This window comes from Haliotis rufescens, unplaced genomic scaffold, assembly GCF_023055435.1.
Source record: "Haliotis rufescens isolate VD_foot unplaced genomic scaffold, xgHalRufe1.0.p SCAF_13, whole genome shotgun sequence".
In the NCBI taxonomy this organism is placed as follows: Eukaryota; Metazoa; Mollusca; class Gastropoda; order Lepetellida; family Haliotidae; genus Haliotis; species Haliotis rufescens.
In genome coordinates this window covers 12,479,534-12,501,945 of record NW_025963813.1, presented here as the reverse complement: position 1 = coordinate 12,501,945, position 22,412 = coordinate 12,479,534, and the positions used below count along the sequence as shown (strand labels likewise).

At 38.9% G+C, this 22,412-nt stretch overlaps 1 protein-coding gene across 2 annotated transcripts in view; it reads right to left on the bottom strand.

Moving 5' to 3' along the window:
* Positions 1 to 22,412, bottom strand: part of LOC124139116 (eukaryotic translation initiation factor 4 gamma 1-like) — a 41,784-nt gene that overhangs the window by 19,287 nt on the left and 85 nt on the right. Inside the window, exons 1-10 of one of the 2 annotated variants that reach the window (XM_046506141.2) lie at positions 22,390 to 22,412; positions 22,122 to 22,268; positions 15,287 to 15,324; positions 14,988 to 15,037; positions 14,391 to 14,540; positions 13,648 to 13,806; positions 12,899 to 13,054; positions 12,290 to 12,331; positions 9,447 to 9,656; positions 7,865 to 8,912 (exon numbers count right to left, since the gene is read on the bottom strand). In XM_046506141.2, the coding sequence (XP_046362097.2) occupies positions 7,865 to 8,912; positions 9,447 to 9,656; positions 12,290 to 12,331; positions 12,899 to 13,054; positions 13,648 to 13,806; positions 14,391 to 14,540; positions 14,988 to 15,037; positions 15,287 to 15,324; positions 22,122 to 22,198 (1,930 nt within the window). In that variant the 5' untranslated portion in view covers positions 22,199 to 22,268; positions 22,390 to 22,412. The remainder of the gene's footprint in view (positions 1 to 7,864; positions 8,913 to 9,446; positions 9,657 to 12,289; positions 12,332 to 12,898; positions 13,055 to 13,647; positions 13,807 to 14,390; positions 14,541 to 14,987; positions 15,038 to 15,286; positions 15,325 to 22,121; positions 22,269 to 22,389) is intronic. The other variant, XM_046506140.2, reaches the window with a different exon arrangement.

The following is a 22,412-nucleotide window of genomic DNA, read 5'->3' as shown; positions in this document are numbered from 1 at the left end:
TGGCCTCTGCTTGCCACAAATCAAAGACAACCGTATGTAATTAATCATCTCAGCTTACTGGGGAGACAAAGGACAGATTAATGTCATTAGGCATATGGAACTTACACAAAGGTTTGTTTGCATCATTCAACCAGTGCTGTTACCGTAGAAATAGTTGATCTTCAACTAAACAGTCACTTTTCATATTTGATTCATACACATTTAGGCCAGATTTTTTGGAGGTGTAACCGTGTTGATTTTTTGCCCAAATTAAGGTTGGTAAAAATTAAATTCCAAATATTTTCTTTTTTTTCCCCCATGTGTGCTTTGTCATAATTTGTCATGGTTTAAATAAATTTCAACAGGTTTTAATGCTAAAAAGTCTTGGTTCTCAGTTACCACCCACATCATAAATTACACACTTTTTGTCTTTGTTTCTAAGTTATCCTATAATAATTAGATCCACATCTAGTGCTTTTATGAGTTACCATGGTGTAATATTTATACATCATTTCATATAATAGTTTAGCAAGTAATACTTATCATCAGGTAAAATGCATATATAAAATATCAGTAGTTTCAGTTATAGCTTTTTAGACAGATGCTAGCCTAAGGTAATGGGAGGGCATCTGTCTAAAAAGCTATAACTGCCATTTATGGCAGGGGATAAAAAACAAAACAAAAACAGCCTGAAAGTTACCCATGGGTCTGGTGGTGGTCAAGACTATATTATTGTCTATTGTCATGGCATGTATGACAAAAGCGACAATTGCCTTTTGAAATTGACGCAATTGCCCTGAAAATTCTCAACCATGTATTATTTCAGTAGTAATTTCCAAGAAAGTACACAAAGGAACATGACATTAACTTGAACAACATCAACATCATTTATATATTGTGCCTCTCATCTTTTGGTCTTATAACCCACAAAATCAGGAAAACAAGAAAATTGATCTGGCCAAATAATTCAGTCATCTTTCCCATATGAGGGCTGCCACTGAGAAACCCCTCATTCAATTGTGCAAGGGTCAGTGTTACGCCATGTTACAGCACTAATTACATGGACAGAGCTTCAGGGCACTTAAAGCAGCATATCCTGTGGGGCTGTAAACAGGGCAGCACTGACACCAGGGAACTGGAGTTATTCCTTTGGACAACTAACTACAAACTTAATATTCAGGAAATATCATCTGCATAAGGTCTGGTCTATATCCTGTATTGCCTAGCATGATATAACTGATATTGACCCAGATACAAGAGTTTGTCTCTTACCAGGACATAAGGGCCAGTTGCCCAAACAGGATATGTAAAGAAAGTCACAGAAAAAGAGTAATAATTTTCATATAACTATTTGTGGACACCTCACACATTTTTCATGCTCAGTTTACATAATGAAGAGAGAATTGTTTTAATTTGGATGGCTTAAATGAATAGAAAGTTTATTAAATTCAAGGAATATGTGATTTTAAGAGCAATTTCACAAATTCTGCAAGGAGTTGGATGGAATATTTTGAATAAATAAATAAATATTTCGACTTGGTACAGTGGAAACTGGTTGAAAAACAGGCAAAGCCTTTTAAAATATCTATCCCCAAAATGGTTTGACAAAGCAGCAGTAGTGTCTATGTTATATAGTAGTATAAAACTTGGTATGTGAGATGAGGTATATCAAAGGTAAAAGGTTGTTGGTGAGATATATATATCAGAGTGCACGTTCATACAAATCTTTTGCTCAGAGCAAACAAATGATGTACAGAATCAATGATATTAAGAAGTATTTTCTTGTCCAGGTTGATGGAAGCCAAACAGGACAGTTCAAGGGTCATATCCATTAACATAATAATAGCTCATAACAAGAAAACAGCATTTGCACTATCCCCCGCCATGGGGCACATAAGAATTTTGTTATATAATAGTGACTATAAACTTAAAAAAGAGAGTCCTATAAAGCCTTAAGAAAAGATAAGCACTTGGGTCGTTTTATGTCAGCAATAAATTTGTGGAACTAATACACACAAAAGGCCCTTCTCTGGAAAAAAATAATTTATAGCACCAATTCTGGAACTCAGTCTTCATAAATATCTCTTATATGAGCTAACTTCAATCATTTTTTTAGAAACTTGTCCCCATTGCTGACACTATGTACCAATTTGAAAACTTGATAAACACGCTAAAGTGCCATTGGAATACAAAACGAAAATAAGTGCCATGAACAATGTGAGCTATGTCCTGTATCATGTTTCCCTACCCAAATCTGAAAGTTTTTCCCCTGGACACGGTGTGTGTATCTCAGATAATCAGTAAAGCAGCTGCACCATCCTGAAGGCAGATTAAGGCAGATTAAAGCAGATACCAATCCATCTATAAGGCTGCTTGTGATAATCTCTTAATGGATTGGCATGTCATTGTCACAACAATGAGAGCCTGACCTTGGCAAGGAAGATGATTTCTGTCCCCTCGAGGTACATCTTAATGTTCTTCCTCCAATGAATCAGGGAAGTTGGTATATTAAACTAACTACTAAACTCCCCTGGATGACAATTTGGGAAAACGTGTTATTTTGTTAAATTCAGAGATATTTTAACACTATACTTTAAGATTGCATTCAAAGCAATAACAACATCTACCCCTCAGTGAATTACAGGATACCTCTACAAAGCCATAAAATTAGTTATTAGTTATTACATGAATTGGGAAATGTATTGTTCCAATTTGGGATTTCAAAATGAAACTTGCTTCTGACTTGGGGCCTAATTTTGGCCTCTGTATAGATCTAAATAAATCCCAGAGTTATTCACTTCTTGAATAACACATACATCAAATAATGAGGTTTGTCTGGCTCAGATATGATTATTTACAGACAACTATCATATAGCTTGTAATATTGCCGAGCGCAGCATTAAACAAAAAAACAGATTTCTAAAAATCAATCTTTCAAATACATGTACACCTAAAATATTGGTACAGGAGCAGTTTCAAGAGTTATACGTATCCATTCAAGGTATTTTGGTCTGTGGTGCAATGGACTTTGAAATAGGAATAATAAGCCCTTTGTAAAGGGAATTCTTCCTATGTTTCCAAACTTTCCATATCAGGTATGCAATAGCTAAAGTGATCAAGATTATGTTGTTTTCCCAGTAAAATGATCTCTTTCAAAGTAAGGCACAATCTTGCATTTGGGGTAATATGTAAATACTAAATATTCTCCGAGTCAAGGGACAATTCCTGTCAGTTAAATAACATGCTGACATTCCCAGTGACATTTGCAAAGGTGTGCCAGATGTACAAGTGTACAAAAACAAGTGTTTAAAATGACTACACAAAATATTTTCAGGGTGCTTCATACAATTTGTCGTTTCTTATGATGGCATCAATACTAATTACAATACTACATTGACAAACTGAAAAAAACACGTAGCATTTATGAAGTAAAACCTATAGCATTTCAGGGCTTCTTTTCACAAGCAATTGTAGCAATAAGCTAATATGTGAAACCGATACTTGACTTTCAAGTCTATGGGAATAAAATGCCCTTTTCTTGCCTGAACTGCACTTGAAAAGACCAAATGAAATTATGATGGGAAATATTCAAAATCAATCTGAATGAAGGCCACCAACTTGGTTAATAGTCACCTTGTCAAGCAGATGTAGTGTAGACCGTAATGATATGAAATCTTTCTTGATACAACATATTCCTCTCAATGATGCTGATTTCATAGGTCAGCTTATTTTGTTGTTTTTTATTTTGGTTTCATAAAATAGTAACACCCAATTATCAGTGACTGTTTTCTGTGGATACCATCTCGTAAGTTGGTTGGTTGGTTTGTTGTTTAACGCCGCACTCTGCAATATTCCAGCTATATGACGGCAGTCTGTAAATAATCGGACCAGATCATCCAGTGATGAATATCATGAGCATCGATCCACGCAATTGGGATTGATGACATGCATCAACCAAGTTGACCACCCGACACCCGTAAGTCGCATCTTACAACAAGCATAGTTGCCTTTAACAGCAAGCAGTCGCCTTTAACAGCAAGCATGGTTTGCTGAAGACCTATTCTACCCTGGATCTTCATCGGGTCCATCTCGTAAGTCCATCTCATGTTGAAACTCCCTGTAGAATTATCTATTCCATAAACTGTTAAACATGTTACTTTTTGTGAAGAATTCCACATACAGTGGCTCATTGAATGCTTGAAAGGTGTGAAACTAGATTAACTAGAGTAAATCCTGTACATACTCATGCAAGATGCAAGCCTGAGGTTGAAAATCCTGTATTTGTGGAACAGTGATGGATGGTTGGTTGACAATGTGTGATTTAGTCAGCTGGGAAAACACTCTACAGGCTGATATTAAGGTGAGAAGGATAAGCATTTCAAAGTATTTCTCTTTTACAAAGTTTGCAAATAATACCCAAACAAAAACGTTTTTCTTGAGTTGCAACATAGCTTTTCAGTATTTTATGCCACTGCACTCCAGATAAACCTACAGAAATCTTCAATATGGCAAAGCTCAAATTTCTCCTGAAAGCAGGTTTTTCACTAACATACTGCAAATACCTGTTTCCCCCCCAAAAAATTAATAAAATCCCCCAAAACTTATATATATTATATAATATAATATAATATAAGCATGTGATAAACTGTTTTGTTTGTTAGAAGCATTAATTGTTTATTAAAGGGCAAGTTCACACGGAAAGAACCTATTTTTCTTGTACTTTTTCCACATTAAAAGTGTTAACCTAAAAGTGTCATAGACAAAAATATTAAAATATCACAATTAATTAACATATTTTTCGCATTAAAACGATTTATATTTTTCACATTTACCAAGTGTTCTATTTCCACAACAAAAACACCATGGCTTATGCCCCTTGCAATATGACGTCATTGGTGCCAATTGATAAACATTATGACGTCATCATGCTTTGTTAGAGCCGCTTCACATGGTGTAGGTCTAGGTGTGTGATTCTAGCGTCTCAGATGCCAGCCAGCATAGTGTTATGCTGAGTCACCACTGCGCCGGAGTGTGTCGTAGGCCATGTTGTTTTACCGCAAACTGGTACTTGATATCTTTTGCGTTGAGAATAGACAGGGACCCAGTTGAATTGGCACCAAATACGTCATAATCTAAGGGGGATAACTCAGGCCTGTTTAGCTCGAAAAACGAAGGCCTCATAACGGCATATCATTTTCACACTATTGTGAGCTTCCTACTTTCACTGTGAAAAAAATGAGTGTATATTTTCAAACACAGATACTAATTAATTCTAAAATTGCGTTTTGTTTAGAAAAAGAAAGAAAGTGATTTTTGCGTGTACACTTCCCCTTTAAGCAAATTTATCTCTGCAGCCATACCAGCCAACTTTTCTTGCATCAAAACATGGGCTGTGTACTCGCATGCAGATGACCACAGAATACGCTGATCCCGTGAGGATTCAGGGTAGAATAGGTCTTCAGCAACCCAGCAAGGTGACAATGCTTGTATGAGGCGACTGACGGGATCGGGTGGACAACCTCGCTGACTTGGTTGATGCATGTCATCAATTCCAATTGAGTGGATCAATGCTCATGATATTAATCACTGCAGTGCCTGGTCCAGACTCGATTATTTACAGATCGCCGTCATATAGATGGAATATTGCCGAGTGCGGCGTTAAACAACAAACCAACCAATCACTGTTGGTTATACAAGACAGATTAATGAGTGATTTCGTCGGAGTGTGAGACTTTTGGATGAACGGGTTTCCATTAGTTGTGTTGGATAAAGCCGATTGTCGGATTAACAAGACTTATTTTGGCCTTAAATTGTCTTAAATATCATTGACAGTGACTGTAATGCATCATGGGTTCGATTAATTGTTACACCACAACAAACAATAGGTTGCAAGATATACCATTGCAGGTATATAGCCATGCATGTGCGTGTGTGTTCCTACAGACACAGTATACCGACTGAGCCAACCAGTCCTTGTTTTTGCTCCCATATTACGAGTGCCATGCAGGGTAACAAGTATTTTTGGTTTGAAGTGGCCGGGGATCGAACCCACAACCTTCTGCTCTCCGGGTGGACGTTCTATCACTTGACCACAGCGGCAGTCCCATTGTTAGATAACTAAAATGGTTGTTTCATACAGACCAGCAACAAGGCTACATGTAATTGTCTTTAAGGTTAGCCTTTTGTTTTGTTTGTTTAACCACTGCACTAAGCAATATTCCAGGCATATGAGAGGTCTGTAAATACTCAAATCTGGACCAGACATTCCAGTGATTGACATCATGATTGACATGCAACAACCAAGTCAGCGAGCCTGACCACCTGATCCTGTTAGTCGCCTCTTATGACAAGCATGGGTTGCCTTTTACCGCAAGCATGCATTGCTGAAGACCTATTCAATAATTCATGTACATTTTGGAATGGTTGTTGACAATCTATTAGGGTACCACTATGGGGCAGCCCGTAGCTCTGTGTAGCGACAACTCAAAACTAAAGTCACTTATAGGGAGCAACACGTTTTCCGCACTTAATGTTTGTTCGTGCAGTGTTTGGGACTGGTTAATATTCTGAATGCAAATGACATGGTATAGTATAGAAAACATAGTCATCTTCAGAGGCAAGCAATCTGGACCAAAGAAATCATTAGTTGGCGAGGAGGACACCTTGTGTGACATGATATGACACTATCAGCCAGGTCACACATCATAACCATCTGTTTTAGATGTCTCACAAGAGGCATGAATATGTGAACATGAACGTCATTTTCTTGAATAATTTTGAACACAGATCAGTCAGCAATATTCCAGCCACATCCGTGTCCTGTAAATATAGGACCAGGACAAGAAGTGATTGAAAGAGCAACGAGCAAAGCCATCAATGACATGTATGATGGCACACTGCCAACAATGGAGTCTGACCATTTAATCACCATTTTAGTTTGCTGTGATGAAATGTAAGAGCATTTGTAATTATTGCCAAAAGAATAAATAAACGGCAGCATGTGACATACCCAGTTTTGGAACTGGAATAAGTGAGTGAGTGAGGGCATGGTTTTAAACCACCTTAGCATTTTTCCATAAAAATAATGACAGGGTCTCAGTGTGAGCAGCACACAAATTAAAAAACTTGACTACTCCACTGCAGGGTTAGAAACATACTTTTACAAGACTGCCAGAATGGCCAATGGTTAGGGCACACTTTTTTTAGTTTATGTTTCACAAATTTATTCCAGATTTTCCACACAAGGTCAGTCGAAATAAAAAGCTATGGCAATCATTTATTTATTTATATGAAAGTCGTTCTGCCATGGAGTTAAAACTGCATAGTGATGTAGACATGGAATTGATATATAACATCTTATATGAGGGCCCGTGAAACAAAAAAATAAAAATGTGTGGCCTTAATGTGGTAAAACTAATCCCCCTAAAAAAAGTCCAAATACTAAGAAGAGAAAAAACTTGATTCTCAAGCAGAAGCCCTGACAGCATTCACACATGAAAATATTTTATTCTGCTTTAGGCCAAAATCTCACTATGCATTTCTTCCTTCTTTTGATCCTGGTGTGGAAACATCCTAAAAGAAAGTTTCCAGCTTCTAAATCCATTTCTAAATCAACACCCCTCACATCACCATAGTCACCACCAAAACAAATGGGTCATGTACTAAAATCCTGTGCACTTGACGTTTGCGGTTTGATCCCCACCCCACATTTGGGGTTTCGGGCGAAATGGAGTTAAAAGCTGGAAACTTTGTTCCAGGATGCTTTCACACAAGGATCGTAAGAAGAAGGAAGAAATGCACAGTGTGAGATAGGATAAGTTTAAAAATTCTTATTTTTACAGCCCAAAAGTCAAACAATATTTCATAAATAAAGAAATCCACTTACCATTATCAAGCACAACCTCTTTTGATTCAGTGGCTGCAGGTGGTGGTGTCTGTTCCTTTGCCATATCTGCCACAGAAACAACAGTGGGGGTAGGGGTGGGAGCTGAGGCAGGGGGTGGAGTGGGGGCCGTCTTCTCAACAACGTCTGATTCTGTTACTGGAGCTTCAGTCACAGGTGGAGTCACCACTGGCGGTGCCACTTGAGCTGGTTCTTGCACAACAGCCACCTGAACAGGTGCTTTAACGGGAGCAACCTGAACTGGTTCCTTGGCAACAGGTGCTTGTACTGGAGCAGCTGGTGTTGGTGCTTGTACTGTAGCAACTGGTGCTGGAGCCTGCAATGGAGCCACTGGTGCTGGAGCCTTCAATGGAGCCACTGGTGCTGGAGCCTGCAATGGAGCCACTGGTGCTGGAGCCTGCAATGGAGCCACTGGTGCTGGAGCCTGCAATGGAGCCACTGGTGCTGGAGCTTGCAATGGAGCCACTGGTGCTGGAGCTTGCAATGGAGCCACTGGCGTAGGAGCTTGTACTGGAGCAGCCTGTGTGGGTGCTTGTGCTGGTGCTTGTGAAGCAGCGGGCACAAATGGCGTAATGTTCTCCACATCAACACGGAACGGTTCTGTGAATGAATCAGCATCAACCGGACTGCTCTGGTCCACGACTTTACTTGGCTCTGGGGCGTAGTCGACGCTGGATCCAGTCACTTCCGTTTCGCTGTTATCGGGAGGCGGGGTTGCCTCTTTCACGATAGGTTCATTAACAGGCACCTGTTGTGGGGGTTCATCCACACAGCTCTCAATTTGAGCATTTGATGACATGTCTTCAACAGCTTGCTCATTTTGTGTTGCTTCTTGTACTTCTTGATTAAAGTCTGGCTGTGCAAGTTCTGGTGACTGGGAGTAGCTTTGCTGATCTGTGAGTGGCGGGCTACTGGCAGTCATGTCCTGGCCTTGTGTGTGGCTGGATGGAGGGTGACCTGATCGTAATGTGGCAGCTACTTGGGCAGCAAACTGTGCAGCTATGTCCCCACCACTAGGAGGTGGGCTACTCTGGAATGCACAGAAGACACTGAGGTTAGGACTAACATTTTCTTGCATCAAAAAATTATGATGGATTTAAGTTTTATTTTTATGTAACACTGTACATTATTCCAGCTATATGATGGAGGCCTGTATACATGATTGATTAAAGCCCCACTCAGCAATATTCCAGCAACATGACGGAGGTCTGTAAATAATTGAAGCTGGACCAGACAATTCAGTGACATCATAAGCATCGATCCACAAATTTGGGATACAATGACATGTATCAATCAAGTTCACGAGCCTGAACACCCGATCCTGTAAGTCGCCTCTTACGACAAGCATTTTAAAGCAAGCAGGGGTCTCGGAAAACCTATTCTATCCCGGATCTTTATTGGTCCGGCCTTTATGAAATCTTGTCCAGACACCAAGCCTGAGCATTTGACTCATTAAGTCGTGTTTTCAACCAGAATAGGTTGCTGGGAGCCAATTCTAACTCGGCATCTCCACACAACCACTGCTACATGGAACTACACCGTTAAAAGCATACAATCAATCTACCTCTGGAGCTGGTTGTCCAACTGGTGTACTCCTGGCACTGCCACCAGGTGGCGTTGTCTTGGGAGCTGCCTCTGCCTCCGTCTGCACCTGCTGCCCCGAGTTGGGGTCGATGATGGGAATTGGGTTCCGTACCCGCTTTTGTAGTGTTGCCGGTGGTACACCAGATGCAGAAGCTGGTCGCTGAGGTTGAGCAATTGGCACAGTCTGCCCCTGTTGATGAGAGTGATTGAGTGAGTGTATGGGTTTTGCGCTGTTGTCAGCAATATTGCAGCTATATCACAGCAACCTGGAACAGGCAAACCAATGATCGACACAAGCGCATCGATCAAAGCTGTCAAGGTACAAAGATCACAATCAAACAGGACATGGCAAAGAGTGGATAATCTTTTGTTTTACAAATCAATATTTGCAAGGTAGCCATAAAGAAGCAGTTGCCCAAACGTCACATGGCATTTACGTAACTGACTAACTGCGATATGTTTCACGAAGCATTTTTACTGCCGAAATGTGCACAAAGAGAATACATTATGACACACTTGGCCATGTGTTACGAGGTATTCAAGCCTATTGGTTCATGTCAAAATAATAGATTTGGGTGTGTGCAAATTCAATAACTGTACCCAAAATCATACATGCAGCCATTGAGGTCATCTGATAAACATTAGTTTTTCAAACAAGTACTGGCTCATAGACTCTGCAACACTCTTTGAAACAATGAATGAAAATTTCCTCTGCCATGAAAGATCTATTGCAACATGTCATGAGCCATAAGTGAGTGAGTATGGTTTTATGCCGCTTTTAGCAATATTCCAGCTATATCACGGTGGGGAACACCAGAAATGGTCTTCACACTTTGTACTCATGTCAAGGAAACGAACCCGGGTCTTTGGCGTGACGAGTGAATGCTTTAACCACTAGGCTACCCGACCGCTCCTCATGAGCCATTAACTAATGTCTATTGAGAACAAAGAGGAGTTGGGTTTAACAAAGTTATTCAGTAATATACCAGCCATGGGACGCCAGTCTGTAAATAATCTGGACCGAAGAATCAAGTGATTGATATTTTTCTCAAGATCCATGCAGCTTCCTTGGAGAATGATGACACAAAAACAAGCAAAGTCACTGAGCCTAACCACTCGATCTACTATAAGTTGACTTATGACCAGCATAGGAGACCTATTTGAACCCAGTATCTCAACAGACTTACTCAGTCATAAGAATGACACATGACAGAGTTGAAATAAGTGAGATGTTGAATGATTGTGCAGTATTATGAATAAGTGATGGTTGCATTCGATCAGTAAAAAAAGATGTGTAAAGATATTCGAGTATGCAAAATGAAAGAGCTAAATTGGGTAATTATGTGTTATGGGTCTCCATGCTGGAAAAATACATAAGAACTATGAAGTTCATGGATAAGCAAAACATGTTCTTGCCGTTCCTACATTTGACAATTGGTTTGGTGAGTGAAATAGTGTTGTTTCAGGATGTTGTTTGCAACAGTCCATCAATATCATGTTGCTGGGTTCCAGTGATAGGATTCACACATTGCATGGATTTGATTTATCTCAGATCTTAAACTAAGTGCCCGTGGGAGGCAAATGTTGGAAGTTTTCTATTTTCCCCCCAAGACTAATTATTTGAATTTAATTGGGGTATCTTAAACTGAAATTTGGGATTTCACAGCATTTGTTGCTGAATACAGGCCTTGAAAAATTACTAGATATATGGAGATTATCACACAAGTGTGTTTGGGGGATGGTAAATATCATGTGTATCCGCTAAGGTAAGCTAAATACAATGTCTATTCCAAGCGTGATAGCTATTTTATCATGTCATTTTTCAATTCTGTGATCGAAAAATCTCTTCCCATCTCTCACAAACATTACCTAAACATTGCAAGTTTTCCTGGAAGTTGCGCATTAATATATATATTAAGCCAGAAGGTAAGTGATGTGTCAGTCGGGCAGAGACAACAGTCAATATACACTTGTTTCTTACACAGTGGCATAACTACATGAAGGCAAAACAACAATTGCCTTCACAAACTGTCCTTCTTGCCTTTCGCAGCTATCAATCTGTCTGTCTGCTAGAGTAACTGCCCCTTATCAAAGGGAAGCTACTCTATCCGTAGTGTATGAGACGTCACATTTGTTGACAGTCTGCCTGTCCTGTCATAACGTTACGAAGTGCATTCAGACGTACACACAGGGACAAAACAAAAACAAGGTAACAATTCGGACATATTTCGGCCAAATCCAACTGTCTTAATTAAGGGAAAAGTTTCCAAGCCGTAAAGGTCTTCAAGCACAGATATGGAAACGGATCCTGCAAGGCAAGTGTCCTCGCCATATTGTTTTGTAATTTATATCCCCAAATTTGCCAAAACTTGTAAAATGCCTTAGCTATGTCACAGTTAGACACTGATTTTCAGAATATTTCGATAATGATAGTTCCTCCAGATTCCTGATGGTTTATTCAGTCACTGTGCCCAATGACAAGGATGACGCCATGTTTGTTTGTAAACACTGAAAGTAGTCACTACTTGACCTTTGATAATTGCATCTCTATCCACATATGACCCCAAAAGTTTTTATCCGTTGGCTTTATCCCCGCTGAGAAAACCACCCATTACATGATAAATACATATATCCCTTCTTTGTACCCATCTGGAAAACAAACCAGACCTTTGGCTTGACAAGCGAATGCTTGAACCACTAGGCTACCCCACACACCTTTAAACTGACCTGGAAACTTGTGATTATGATGACCTAATGCAGAGTCATGCTAATTGCAAATACTGCAAGAGGTTGTCCATATTACGTTGATTAACTTTCGCTTACCCGCTCGTGTCTGGGGATGTCTACTGGTACTGGTGCTTTCGCCTGTGACCAGTGAAAATGTTTTTTATAGGACCAGTAGATTTTCATGACAAATATGGTTACATATAACTTTTCAATTCAAAATTCATCCACAATTGTTCACTCTAATGTGGAACATACAAACAGAAAAAGATTACACAAAAGCAACTTTACAATTTCATGTGTAGAATTGCTTACAGAAAAAGTGTTTCAAATAGGAACATTTTGAGAAAATCATTTTTGTGTTCACATGAATAACTACCATTTTCCATATTAACACATTAACGAGAAAAAGACATTTGACACAAGTAGTTTTTCCAGTGTCAAGCTGTTAAGTATTTGATCTTTTCAGTAATTTCTCATGCAAAGGGAATATGAATCCAAAATAACATCAATATTTCAGAAAGTGTTCCAGACATATAACTTACATCACAACATTACAAATTGTTCACATCAGCAAAGTGAATACAAGCAAAACAAAGGCCTGAGTCAGCACATTTTCATGTCATTAACACAGTAATGTGTTGAAGCAAGCATGACATCAGCAACACAGGAACATTTAAATGATTATCGGGAAGCATGTCAACACACCTGGTAGAATACTTGGAACTGGGGTGCACTGCCATACTGTGCTGTGGGAGGGTTTTGATACTGCGCTGTGGCAGCTATCTGTTGTTGAATGGTTGTTTGAGAATTTGGAATGGCATGATGATACTGAGGGGTTGGCATTCTAGTACTTGGGGGATACTGAAACACAAAAAGGAATGATTAACTCCTGCCATCATCATGGAAAACATTTAAATGTTGGACATCGCAGGTGTTCTTGGGAAGGTTAATAAGTCTTTTTGTTTGTCAGTGACCAGTGCCACACAAAAAGCTTGCCTGAAAGTTTTTCAAAAACTATATCACCAATTTTAGAGCCTTTTTTCCCTTCTCAAAAGCATAAATGTCAACAGTTAATAGTTTTAAGCAGATCTTTCTGTCAAAATCTAGTCAAATCCTAGATATTTTTTATATTTGTATACTTATCCTGTATAACTCCTTAATTACTCGTCACAAAAGGAAAATATGCATTAAAGAGTAATGCAGGATAAGTAAAAAATATGTACAGTATAGAAACTTAAAAGGTTTTACCTACTATTCCCAACTCATTTCCTACAAGTGATGTTGAAATAACTTCATCATTGTTCTTGTTCTACCCTCAAGGTCTCCAGTTTTTATAAATCAAAGGATCCCCCCAAACAAGAATTTTTTAGCATATGTTTGATGATTTTCATTCTTTGTGTGATAAAGATACAAATTTTCTCGCACAAGTTGTGCAGGTGGGTATGACCACTGACCATTAACTGCCCTTGTTGCTGCACCATGACGCTCGCCGCTGGGTAACCCTGGCCCTGGGTCTGCCAGTACGGCATCTGGTACGTGAGATTTGGTTGGGGCTGAGGCCCCATGTAGCGCGGGGGCCGCATCCCCTGTGGCTGGCTACCAGGAAAGTATTGCTGGAACAACAGATGGATTATACATCATAAACCATTTCCTTGATGTGCAGCTGTTTCAAAGTATATTTAATAATAATGATCAGAAAATTTCTGGTAGCTATATAACGGCAGTCTGTAAATAATCAAGTCTGGACTGACCACCATGGTAGTTGCCTTATACAACTTACAGACAAACACAGGTGAGTATGGATCCCAGAATCCCCATGGGGACAGATTGGTTGGTTGGTTGGTTGGTTGGTTTGTTGTTTAACGCCGCACTCAGCAATATTCCAGCTATATGACGGCGGTCTGTAGATAATTGAGTCTGGACCAGACAATTCATTGATTAATATCATGAACATCAATCCACGCAATTGGGATCGATGACATGTATCAACCAAGTCAGCGAGTCTGACCATCTGATCCCGTTAGTCGCCTCCTACGACAAGCATAGTCGCCTTTTACGGCAAGTATGGGTTGCTGAAGACCTATTCTACCCCGGAATCTTCACGGGTACATGGGGACAGAAGGACCAATGGTTGTTTCATGCAACACTGCTTGTCCCAGATCCTACATAGACTACAATGGGGACAATATACACTTACAGGACTCTGTGTGGTCCTTAGCCCCGCTTGCTGTTGCTGGAATATACCCTGCTGCTGAGGAGCAACACCGGGGGCGGGCATCAGACCTGCCGCCACGGGCTGCTGCTTATTCATATCATGGGGGACAGGTGCTTGCTGAACTTGATAGCTCTGAAACACAAACAAACCCAATTCAAGCAGTCACTTGGCACAAAGTAAACCCCTTAACATAAGGATAGCTGCAAACTTTCCCAAATTACAATCAGTATTTTGTTACCATCTACGAGCCCAGTAATATAATTCACCTACAGACATGTGACTCTGAATATTGTTTAGATTTCATACCAGTCAATAAATTTGTAGCATAATAACGACATCACAAGCATCAATCTTAGCAATTGGGATGCAATGACATGCATCAACCAAGTCAGCAAGCCTTGCCACCCGATCCCGTTAGTTGCCTCTTATGGCAAGCATGGGTCGCTGAAGACCTATTTTCAGAAGTCTGTCACATGCAATCTACAATGTTGATTCAAAAATACCATATATTCTTTGCGTCCTGAGGAACTCGCAATGCAAATAAACCATTTTGTGTGCCACAGAAGAAACAGTACATACCTGGACCTGTGCGTAGCTGGGTTGCTGAAAAATCTGAATTTCGTCTGTTCCTAGAAAGAACAAACAGAAATAAATTAAGGAATGAGAGAAATTAACATTACACAATATTGCTTGTACCTTTTCCTTCACTTTACTAATACAAATTCATGTCTTGTATTAAATGTTCAAATCTGTTTACCTCAGAATTCCATCCATTTTAGTTCCTCATCTACTTTTTTTACATGCACTGCATTTAGAAAGTGCTTAACTCTTTCAGTGTCAGGCACTCTACATCATGTACACAAGTATTGTAAACTTACTCAGCAGTGGAGGGGTGTGTCCTGTAGGGGGGGCGGAGCTGAGATCTGGTTAAGGAAACAACATGGTCCACATTTGCCAAACATAAAATGGTAACTAGTAAGACATAGATAGTGACAGCCATATCCATCAAGAATCCATAAAAATTGACTGATTTGATCTGTTATTTGGAATGTTCACAAAGGAATTGTTGATGATGAAATGATCAACAATTGTCCAGACTGAAGCCTGGAAAAGGCATGTGAATGGTTGTCAGCAGGAAACCCATATGAAAGTGGTCATTGTTTGTCACTAAAATGAAACCCATATGCACAGGCATGGTGGAGACATGTAAAGCATGACAAATAGACATAGCCACTCTTCAGTTCTGAACTTGAGCAATTGTGATATGCAGATGCATAATGATTTTTACATATATATCATTGATACTTTGCTGATGTCAAAGCAGAACACAAAATATATATTCTGCCCATTTTGGAATTTGGATCACAATATATCACACGGAAGAAAGTTGTAGAGACATTGTTTGGATCAATGCAATGTACTATGGTCAATGCTGGACAGGTTAGACTTTGTCTCCAGCAACTTCTCATACAGTTGGCACATACAGTTTGCACAAATCCTGCAGTCGACCGTAATCTGCACGACAGTTTACAAACCGGATTTCGATTTCATTGATTTCACTCGTTACTCCAGCCAAAATGTAACTCCATAATACCAGCCTAGTTCGGCAAGGGTGGAAACTGGACTCGGGAAGATGGTCATCGCTTTGTTTGGTAAATTATTTTCAATTACAGATTGACTTCATACAGATGGAACAATGCGACTTCAATGTTCAACAGATAACTGAACAGTTTCCAGGTTTTCAACGTGAACTAACATTCATGTGGATTCCAAGAGCTACTAACCTTCAGCGTTTTTACTTAAACACAATCCCATAGATGCAATGATTAAATCCTGTGCATTAAACTCATACTGTGCCTTAGGAGCTTATCCTCGAGATATTCCTTTCCAAACTTTACTACACTGAAAGACACTCCAAGTTATACTAAAATACCTTATAGAGCAACTAATTAGAATATCATGCATGTGGACTGCTCCCACACTGATAAGCAGACACACTGCCTGCAAAATCCTACTTGAGGTAATCTGGTCATGAATAGTTTACTGGCAAGCAAGGTATCACAGTTCAAAATAAATATATACACATTTAGTATTATTTACTATTTGTTTAATAAGGTGTGATCATCAAAATGTTAACGGTAACCACAACCAACAAAGTTTTTGTTTAAACTCTGGGTTGGCCGACATAATTATATAGAACCAGCACTTGCGCCACAGAAAAAGAAATCACTATTCAAAAGTTGATTTTTTTGTGCATGATCTTTTAATTGATCTTATCCTATCCAAACACACATGATTCATCCTTAATTAGTGTGTATTGATTCAGGCTATTCTGTGTATTATTACAGTGTCAAGACGAGAGTTTCGTAAAGGTGCGCGCGGCGATACAAAACAATACAAGCGTACATACAATGTGTAAAATGGAATGCAAACTCAGTGAAATATTTGTACCATGTCATTCACATGGGTTCACAAAATTTGGTCTTATCTAAATTTAACCATGAAATAATTTTCTTCATGATGAAATATCATTACAAGTGTTGGGTCAGTCAAAAACCTTACATCATTCATCCACATGCCCAAAGTGTCTGATATTTGTGACGTAATCAATGAATTTATCCTGAACAAAATGACAGGTCATTTGGGCATATTGAAGAATTAGTTGTGGATAGGAGTACATCCATGACTCAGCATCAGTAGACCTAACTCAAATTAGTCCACAAACAATTTTATCCTGGAAGTTAATTATGTAACAGAATTTGTTTGTTCTTTAACGCTGCACTCAGCAATATTCCAGGTATATGACAGCAGACTGTAAATAAACAAGTCTGGACCATCATGAGCATCAATCCACACAATTGGGATACAATGAGACATCAACCTAGTTAGCAAACCTAACCACCCAATCCCGTTAGTCGCCTCTTACGGCAAGCATGGGTTGCTGAAAACCTATTTTACTCCGGATCTTCATGTGTCTACAGGTTCAATATTTCATCAAAATCTCAGTGTCTGTTGTTTAACGCCACACTCAGCAATATTCCAGCTTTGATGGCTGTCTGTAATTAATGAGTCCAGACCAGACAAGTGTTAATCATCATTGATCAAGTGGCCAATCATTGAAAGGTGATTATACAGGTGTGTCAAATGGATACAGAAGTCAAATCATGGCACAGCCTGGATTGAATAAAAAGTTGGGCTATGCATTTCTTCGTTTCGTTCACTAGGATGGGTTACAGCATGGATATTTAATTACTGTTTTGTGAGAAAAAAAGCAGGAAATAAACTTCAGTAAAGCGGTCACACATGGCCGGCCTCAGAGGCTCTCATTCAATGGTTCGGTATTATATTGCGTAAACTTCAAATTAAACATTCATATGTTGGCCTGTCAATTAAATCACGATGTGACGAACTAGTGATGAGACACATGCCACCTCAAGTGACGACACACAAACGAAGTGTGGCCATCTGATGATCAATTTAGTTCCTATGTGTAGTGTTCTGCCCAGAAACTGTACAAGTGGGAATTAGGACCCCTTCAGCAAAAATACACGGAGTCATCTTCAAACATAATGGGGCCACACTCATGCAATGATACAGGCTATTGAGGGAGTCGGTGAATTGGGTTTAACGCCGCTTTTAACAGTATTCCAGTTATATCACGGCGTGTCAGCTTAATGTGGGAGGAAAGCCCTAAGTGATGCAGGCCTCAGACGTTTACCACTTCGGTGAAACCCACGAGCACGGGTATGGTGCTGACAAACCTAGAAACATAATAAGGACGAACTGGGATTCGAACCCACAATCATAGGTTTCTGGCGTGCCCAAGGGACGCAACTCTGCACAGCGAAACACGTCGCCTTAGACGACTGGGCCACCCGTGCCCCCTACAGGCTATTGATGCAGAATCACTTCAAGTAATGTTACTGATACACAGAATGTTTCACATGGCATCTTTCTCAGATGTAACGTATTGCAGCAGCAGCAACATCCGATGTCACACCTTTAGCCTCAATAGTATATTTTTTATCACTGCAGTTAGCATGTCTCAAGGTACTGGTTTTGAATTTAGCTTTGTCACTCAATTAGAATTCCCATGATTTATACAAAGCTGACATGTAGTATTTCTTTCCGAGTTATGCTGCAACCATATGAGGTCATGAAGCCAGGTTCATTGAAACTTTATACCTTTCTCAGTTTTTTTTAATCTTTCCTCATTCTGTCCCCATGTCCACTGTCAGGTGCACCATGCTTAACATTCTCTGTATCCCAAACGTTAACTTGTGGTTGGCGATTCTGTGGTCATTCAAAGCAGACACATCTGTGGCATTATCAGAACTATGAAAACTATACTTCCAAAAATGAGCAAGCTTGATTCTGATTGGACTATTTGAGACTTTCAGCCAAATAAAGGTAGTAAATGAAATGATAATACGATAAATTGAGAAACTAAGTCAACTAAAATCAGGACATTTCCATTCATTATTGAAGCAGTTATCCGAGTAATGATGTGAAATTTTTTGAAACGGTCGGCAACCCACTTACATGAAAGCGCCCAATGTCCCATCGAGCGTAAATATTTTGTGCCAATCAAGAAAATAATGCAAAAATCATGTGAGGCCACTGCCTTGGTAGAACACTGTATGTACGACAAGCATAGGCTTCTGGGGTCCATTTCTAACAATGAATATGTAGTTTGCACATATAATATGGCAAAAATAAGATGACAACTGCAATTACCCATGAAAAGATTCAACTCAAACTGAAACATTTTAATGCTTGTCCAAAAAGTGATAAAATATAAGGACATCCACTAAAAAGCCGGTATATCTTCCTTTCCACATTAAAGTACTGTTGAAAATGCTAGGAAATTGTGTTTGCCTGTTAGAACAAGACAATGTTACACAGGCTGTTTCTATTGAAATACCAAATTACAATTGATCTACCTTCCTGTTGTATGCAGTACATGTGTTTCAGTCACAAGAAGTCCTATCGACAATTGTACAGGAAAACAATGTCTAATGAAAACAATAAGTTCAGATATATTCTAATTCCAATGAGGGAAGTCTGAAACGGATTACAGAAATATGTGCAAGTAACTACACAATAATGTATTCACCTCGGGACAGGTGTTAGGGAATTACCTCAAGCTATAAGCTGTTTCATACATGCATAATAATGCATGAATACTTTCTTTGCTGATCATTTTAGGTACCTTTTTAGGCCAAAACTGTCATTTTGGATAGGCTCGATAAGGCAGATTTGTTATTTTCATAAATGCTATTTTTATAGCCTTTTTTAATGATTCACATTTTTTAAAATGAGGCCAGAAAAACATTTTACTGGTATTTCCCAAAGTACTTCTTTATGAGTAGGCAAATTAACTCAGGCTTGTACAAAGTAGCATCTCCGAATAGTGGACCATTCCATTTTAAACACATGAAAATTGTTTCCAAAATTAAATTAAATATAGGTGTTTTTTTTAGAAATACACAAAATGCAAATAAAACATAGCTGTTGACTAACAGGTTTTTAAAAGACCAATGGTGTCTTCCCGTGTGATTTATTTCTTAGATGGTTTACGCGAAATAACATTTCAATTTGACTGGATTGGGATCCAGCATGACCCAACAATATCAGCAGCTGGTGAAAACCCTATAGTAACAGAGCATATATCGCATAATTCATCAGACAACCAATTTGGATGAAATGTGGAGGAGACGTTGACCTTTTCACAGCTGCTGGTCCACACATAAATGTCACACTAACCTTTCATGAATGAAATAGCTAACAATCACCGTCCATGTAATTACAATGGCTACAATTTATCTTTAATTGATGGAGTGTAAATTGTTGACTTTATTAACCATGTTTCTCTATTAACAAATATATGTCTTTCTGTTAAAAACTCACAGCACAGTAGATGTGATTAAAATTAAGTCTATGTATATTTGTAATGAAATGTATATTTCCATGATCAAATAATACATGATTACAGTAGTGAGCATGACCTTTTGTGTTGATGTAAACAAGTACTAGCTACAGACATCATGGGAAACTAACAGAGCTCCAGATCTATTTTTGAGCAATGGAGTTTTTACTCAAAGGTTTCTATTTGAGTGAGTGAGTTGGGTTTAACGCCGCTTTCAACAGTATTCCAGTTATACCACGGCGTGGGTTTCTGGCGTGCCCAATTCATGCAACTCTGTACATCGAATCGTGGCGCCTTTGAATTAGGTCATTACATTTTTCATTGGGTAACCAATATTTTTTCTCATCTGTTCATCACTCTATTGGGGTTTTCCCAAAATGAGTAAGCAATGGAAAGTAAATTAGCTCGTTATTGTGTTTTGGAAATTAGCTCTGTTGTACACATGCTGAAAAAGCTTCATGGGTATTTACGTGTGCTGTTTTCAAACAATGGAGTTTTTTATTTATGGCACGTGTTTCTGTACACAAGTTAAATGAAAGAAATTGGGTTTTGAATAGTAGGGGGTGGGATGGGGATGGGGATGGGGTATTGTACGGAAATATGCAACTTATCTGTGTCACTGGAACCTCTCTACAGTTACTTTTTGATTTCACATTTTATTTTCAACAAATCTGTAAACTATTTTGTAAGACTACACAGAGAAATAATACAATTTAACAAAAATAAAATAATAATAGTTACATCAAGATATTTGTATGAAATGTACAGCTATAACAATGAATGACAGCCCCGGTCAAGCCTTGACATATAGTCCTGAAATAAAGTAATGTATTAGGTTCAATAAAAATAATTATGAAAGGGAAGCCTCGAGTATTATGCAGGAAGCTTCATAATTTTAGAACTGAGAAGACAACAAGTGCAGGCTGAAGGAGCTGAGAATAGGATATGGGGGTCATGTTTTGGATCATATAAAATGCTCTGGGAGCTGAAAGGGACTATTGTAAGCCATTACGTGATCATTTAATACGTCTAATGAACAAAACCTCAATCACTTTTTCACAACATGGTCATAGTATCAGTTGACAAGTCAAATGGGTAATAAAATGTACAAAGGAATGACAAGATAATAAAATTGGAACAACTGCACCCAACAAAATGAGCACACCAAATGTCAAAACATAAGTTGGTACATAGCCTTATTAATACATATTCTACACTTTTATCTCACAAGGCCTATTACAACAAATACTTCACCCTATCAAGTTTGAACAAGCACCACTCAATGAAGTCATGTTGAATGATCACAGCTTGCAACAATATGTATTTCAATAACGATGCAAATGGACTATGAAAACAAACATTTGTTATCTGTTGATAACATATATTTCAACATGAATGGTATTGAACCCACTGGGCGAGAACATGGGTTTAAACGACGGCCACATTCTCACAGCTCCTGACCCCGCCTACTTGGAAGGCAGCTTCCTCGTTTGGGACAGTCTGGAGACGGTAAAATAACGCAAGTTTGTTTGTAATCCAAACAAACAAATATGAATGATGACATATATCTATTTGTCAAGAATCAAAGTGCGCGATAACATTAGGCAATACTTGCCGACATGTGATTAAATGTATTGAAACACGTTGCTGTGCGCCTAAATCACCGTCTATGCCATGCATGCTGATAAGCCGGCATCTGTTTGCACTTGGAGATTGAAATATGTTCGTAAGTATTCCACCGAGACACAAGTGATATGAAAAATACTTCTGTTTTGAAAGGATACGCAATACCTAGGTGTTGGGGCTGTGTTGCTATCTGTACTGGTGGCGATACGGATGGTTTCCCTTTCTGAACATTCATTTCAACGTGAAAAGGGAAGTAGAGTCCTTGGGTAAGGACCGTTTCGAAGCTTGTTTCCAAGCTCTATCTCCTGTTGGTGAGAAAAAGAATGATCCATTCGGTAAATCGATTCTATAAGATTGAATCAATATCGATACCAAATGAAATTTTACAATATACAAGTAGCGATGGCGTTCGATTTCCAAACAAACCTCTCAATATGGCTACAATACAT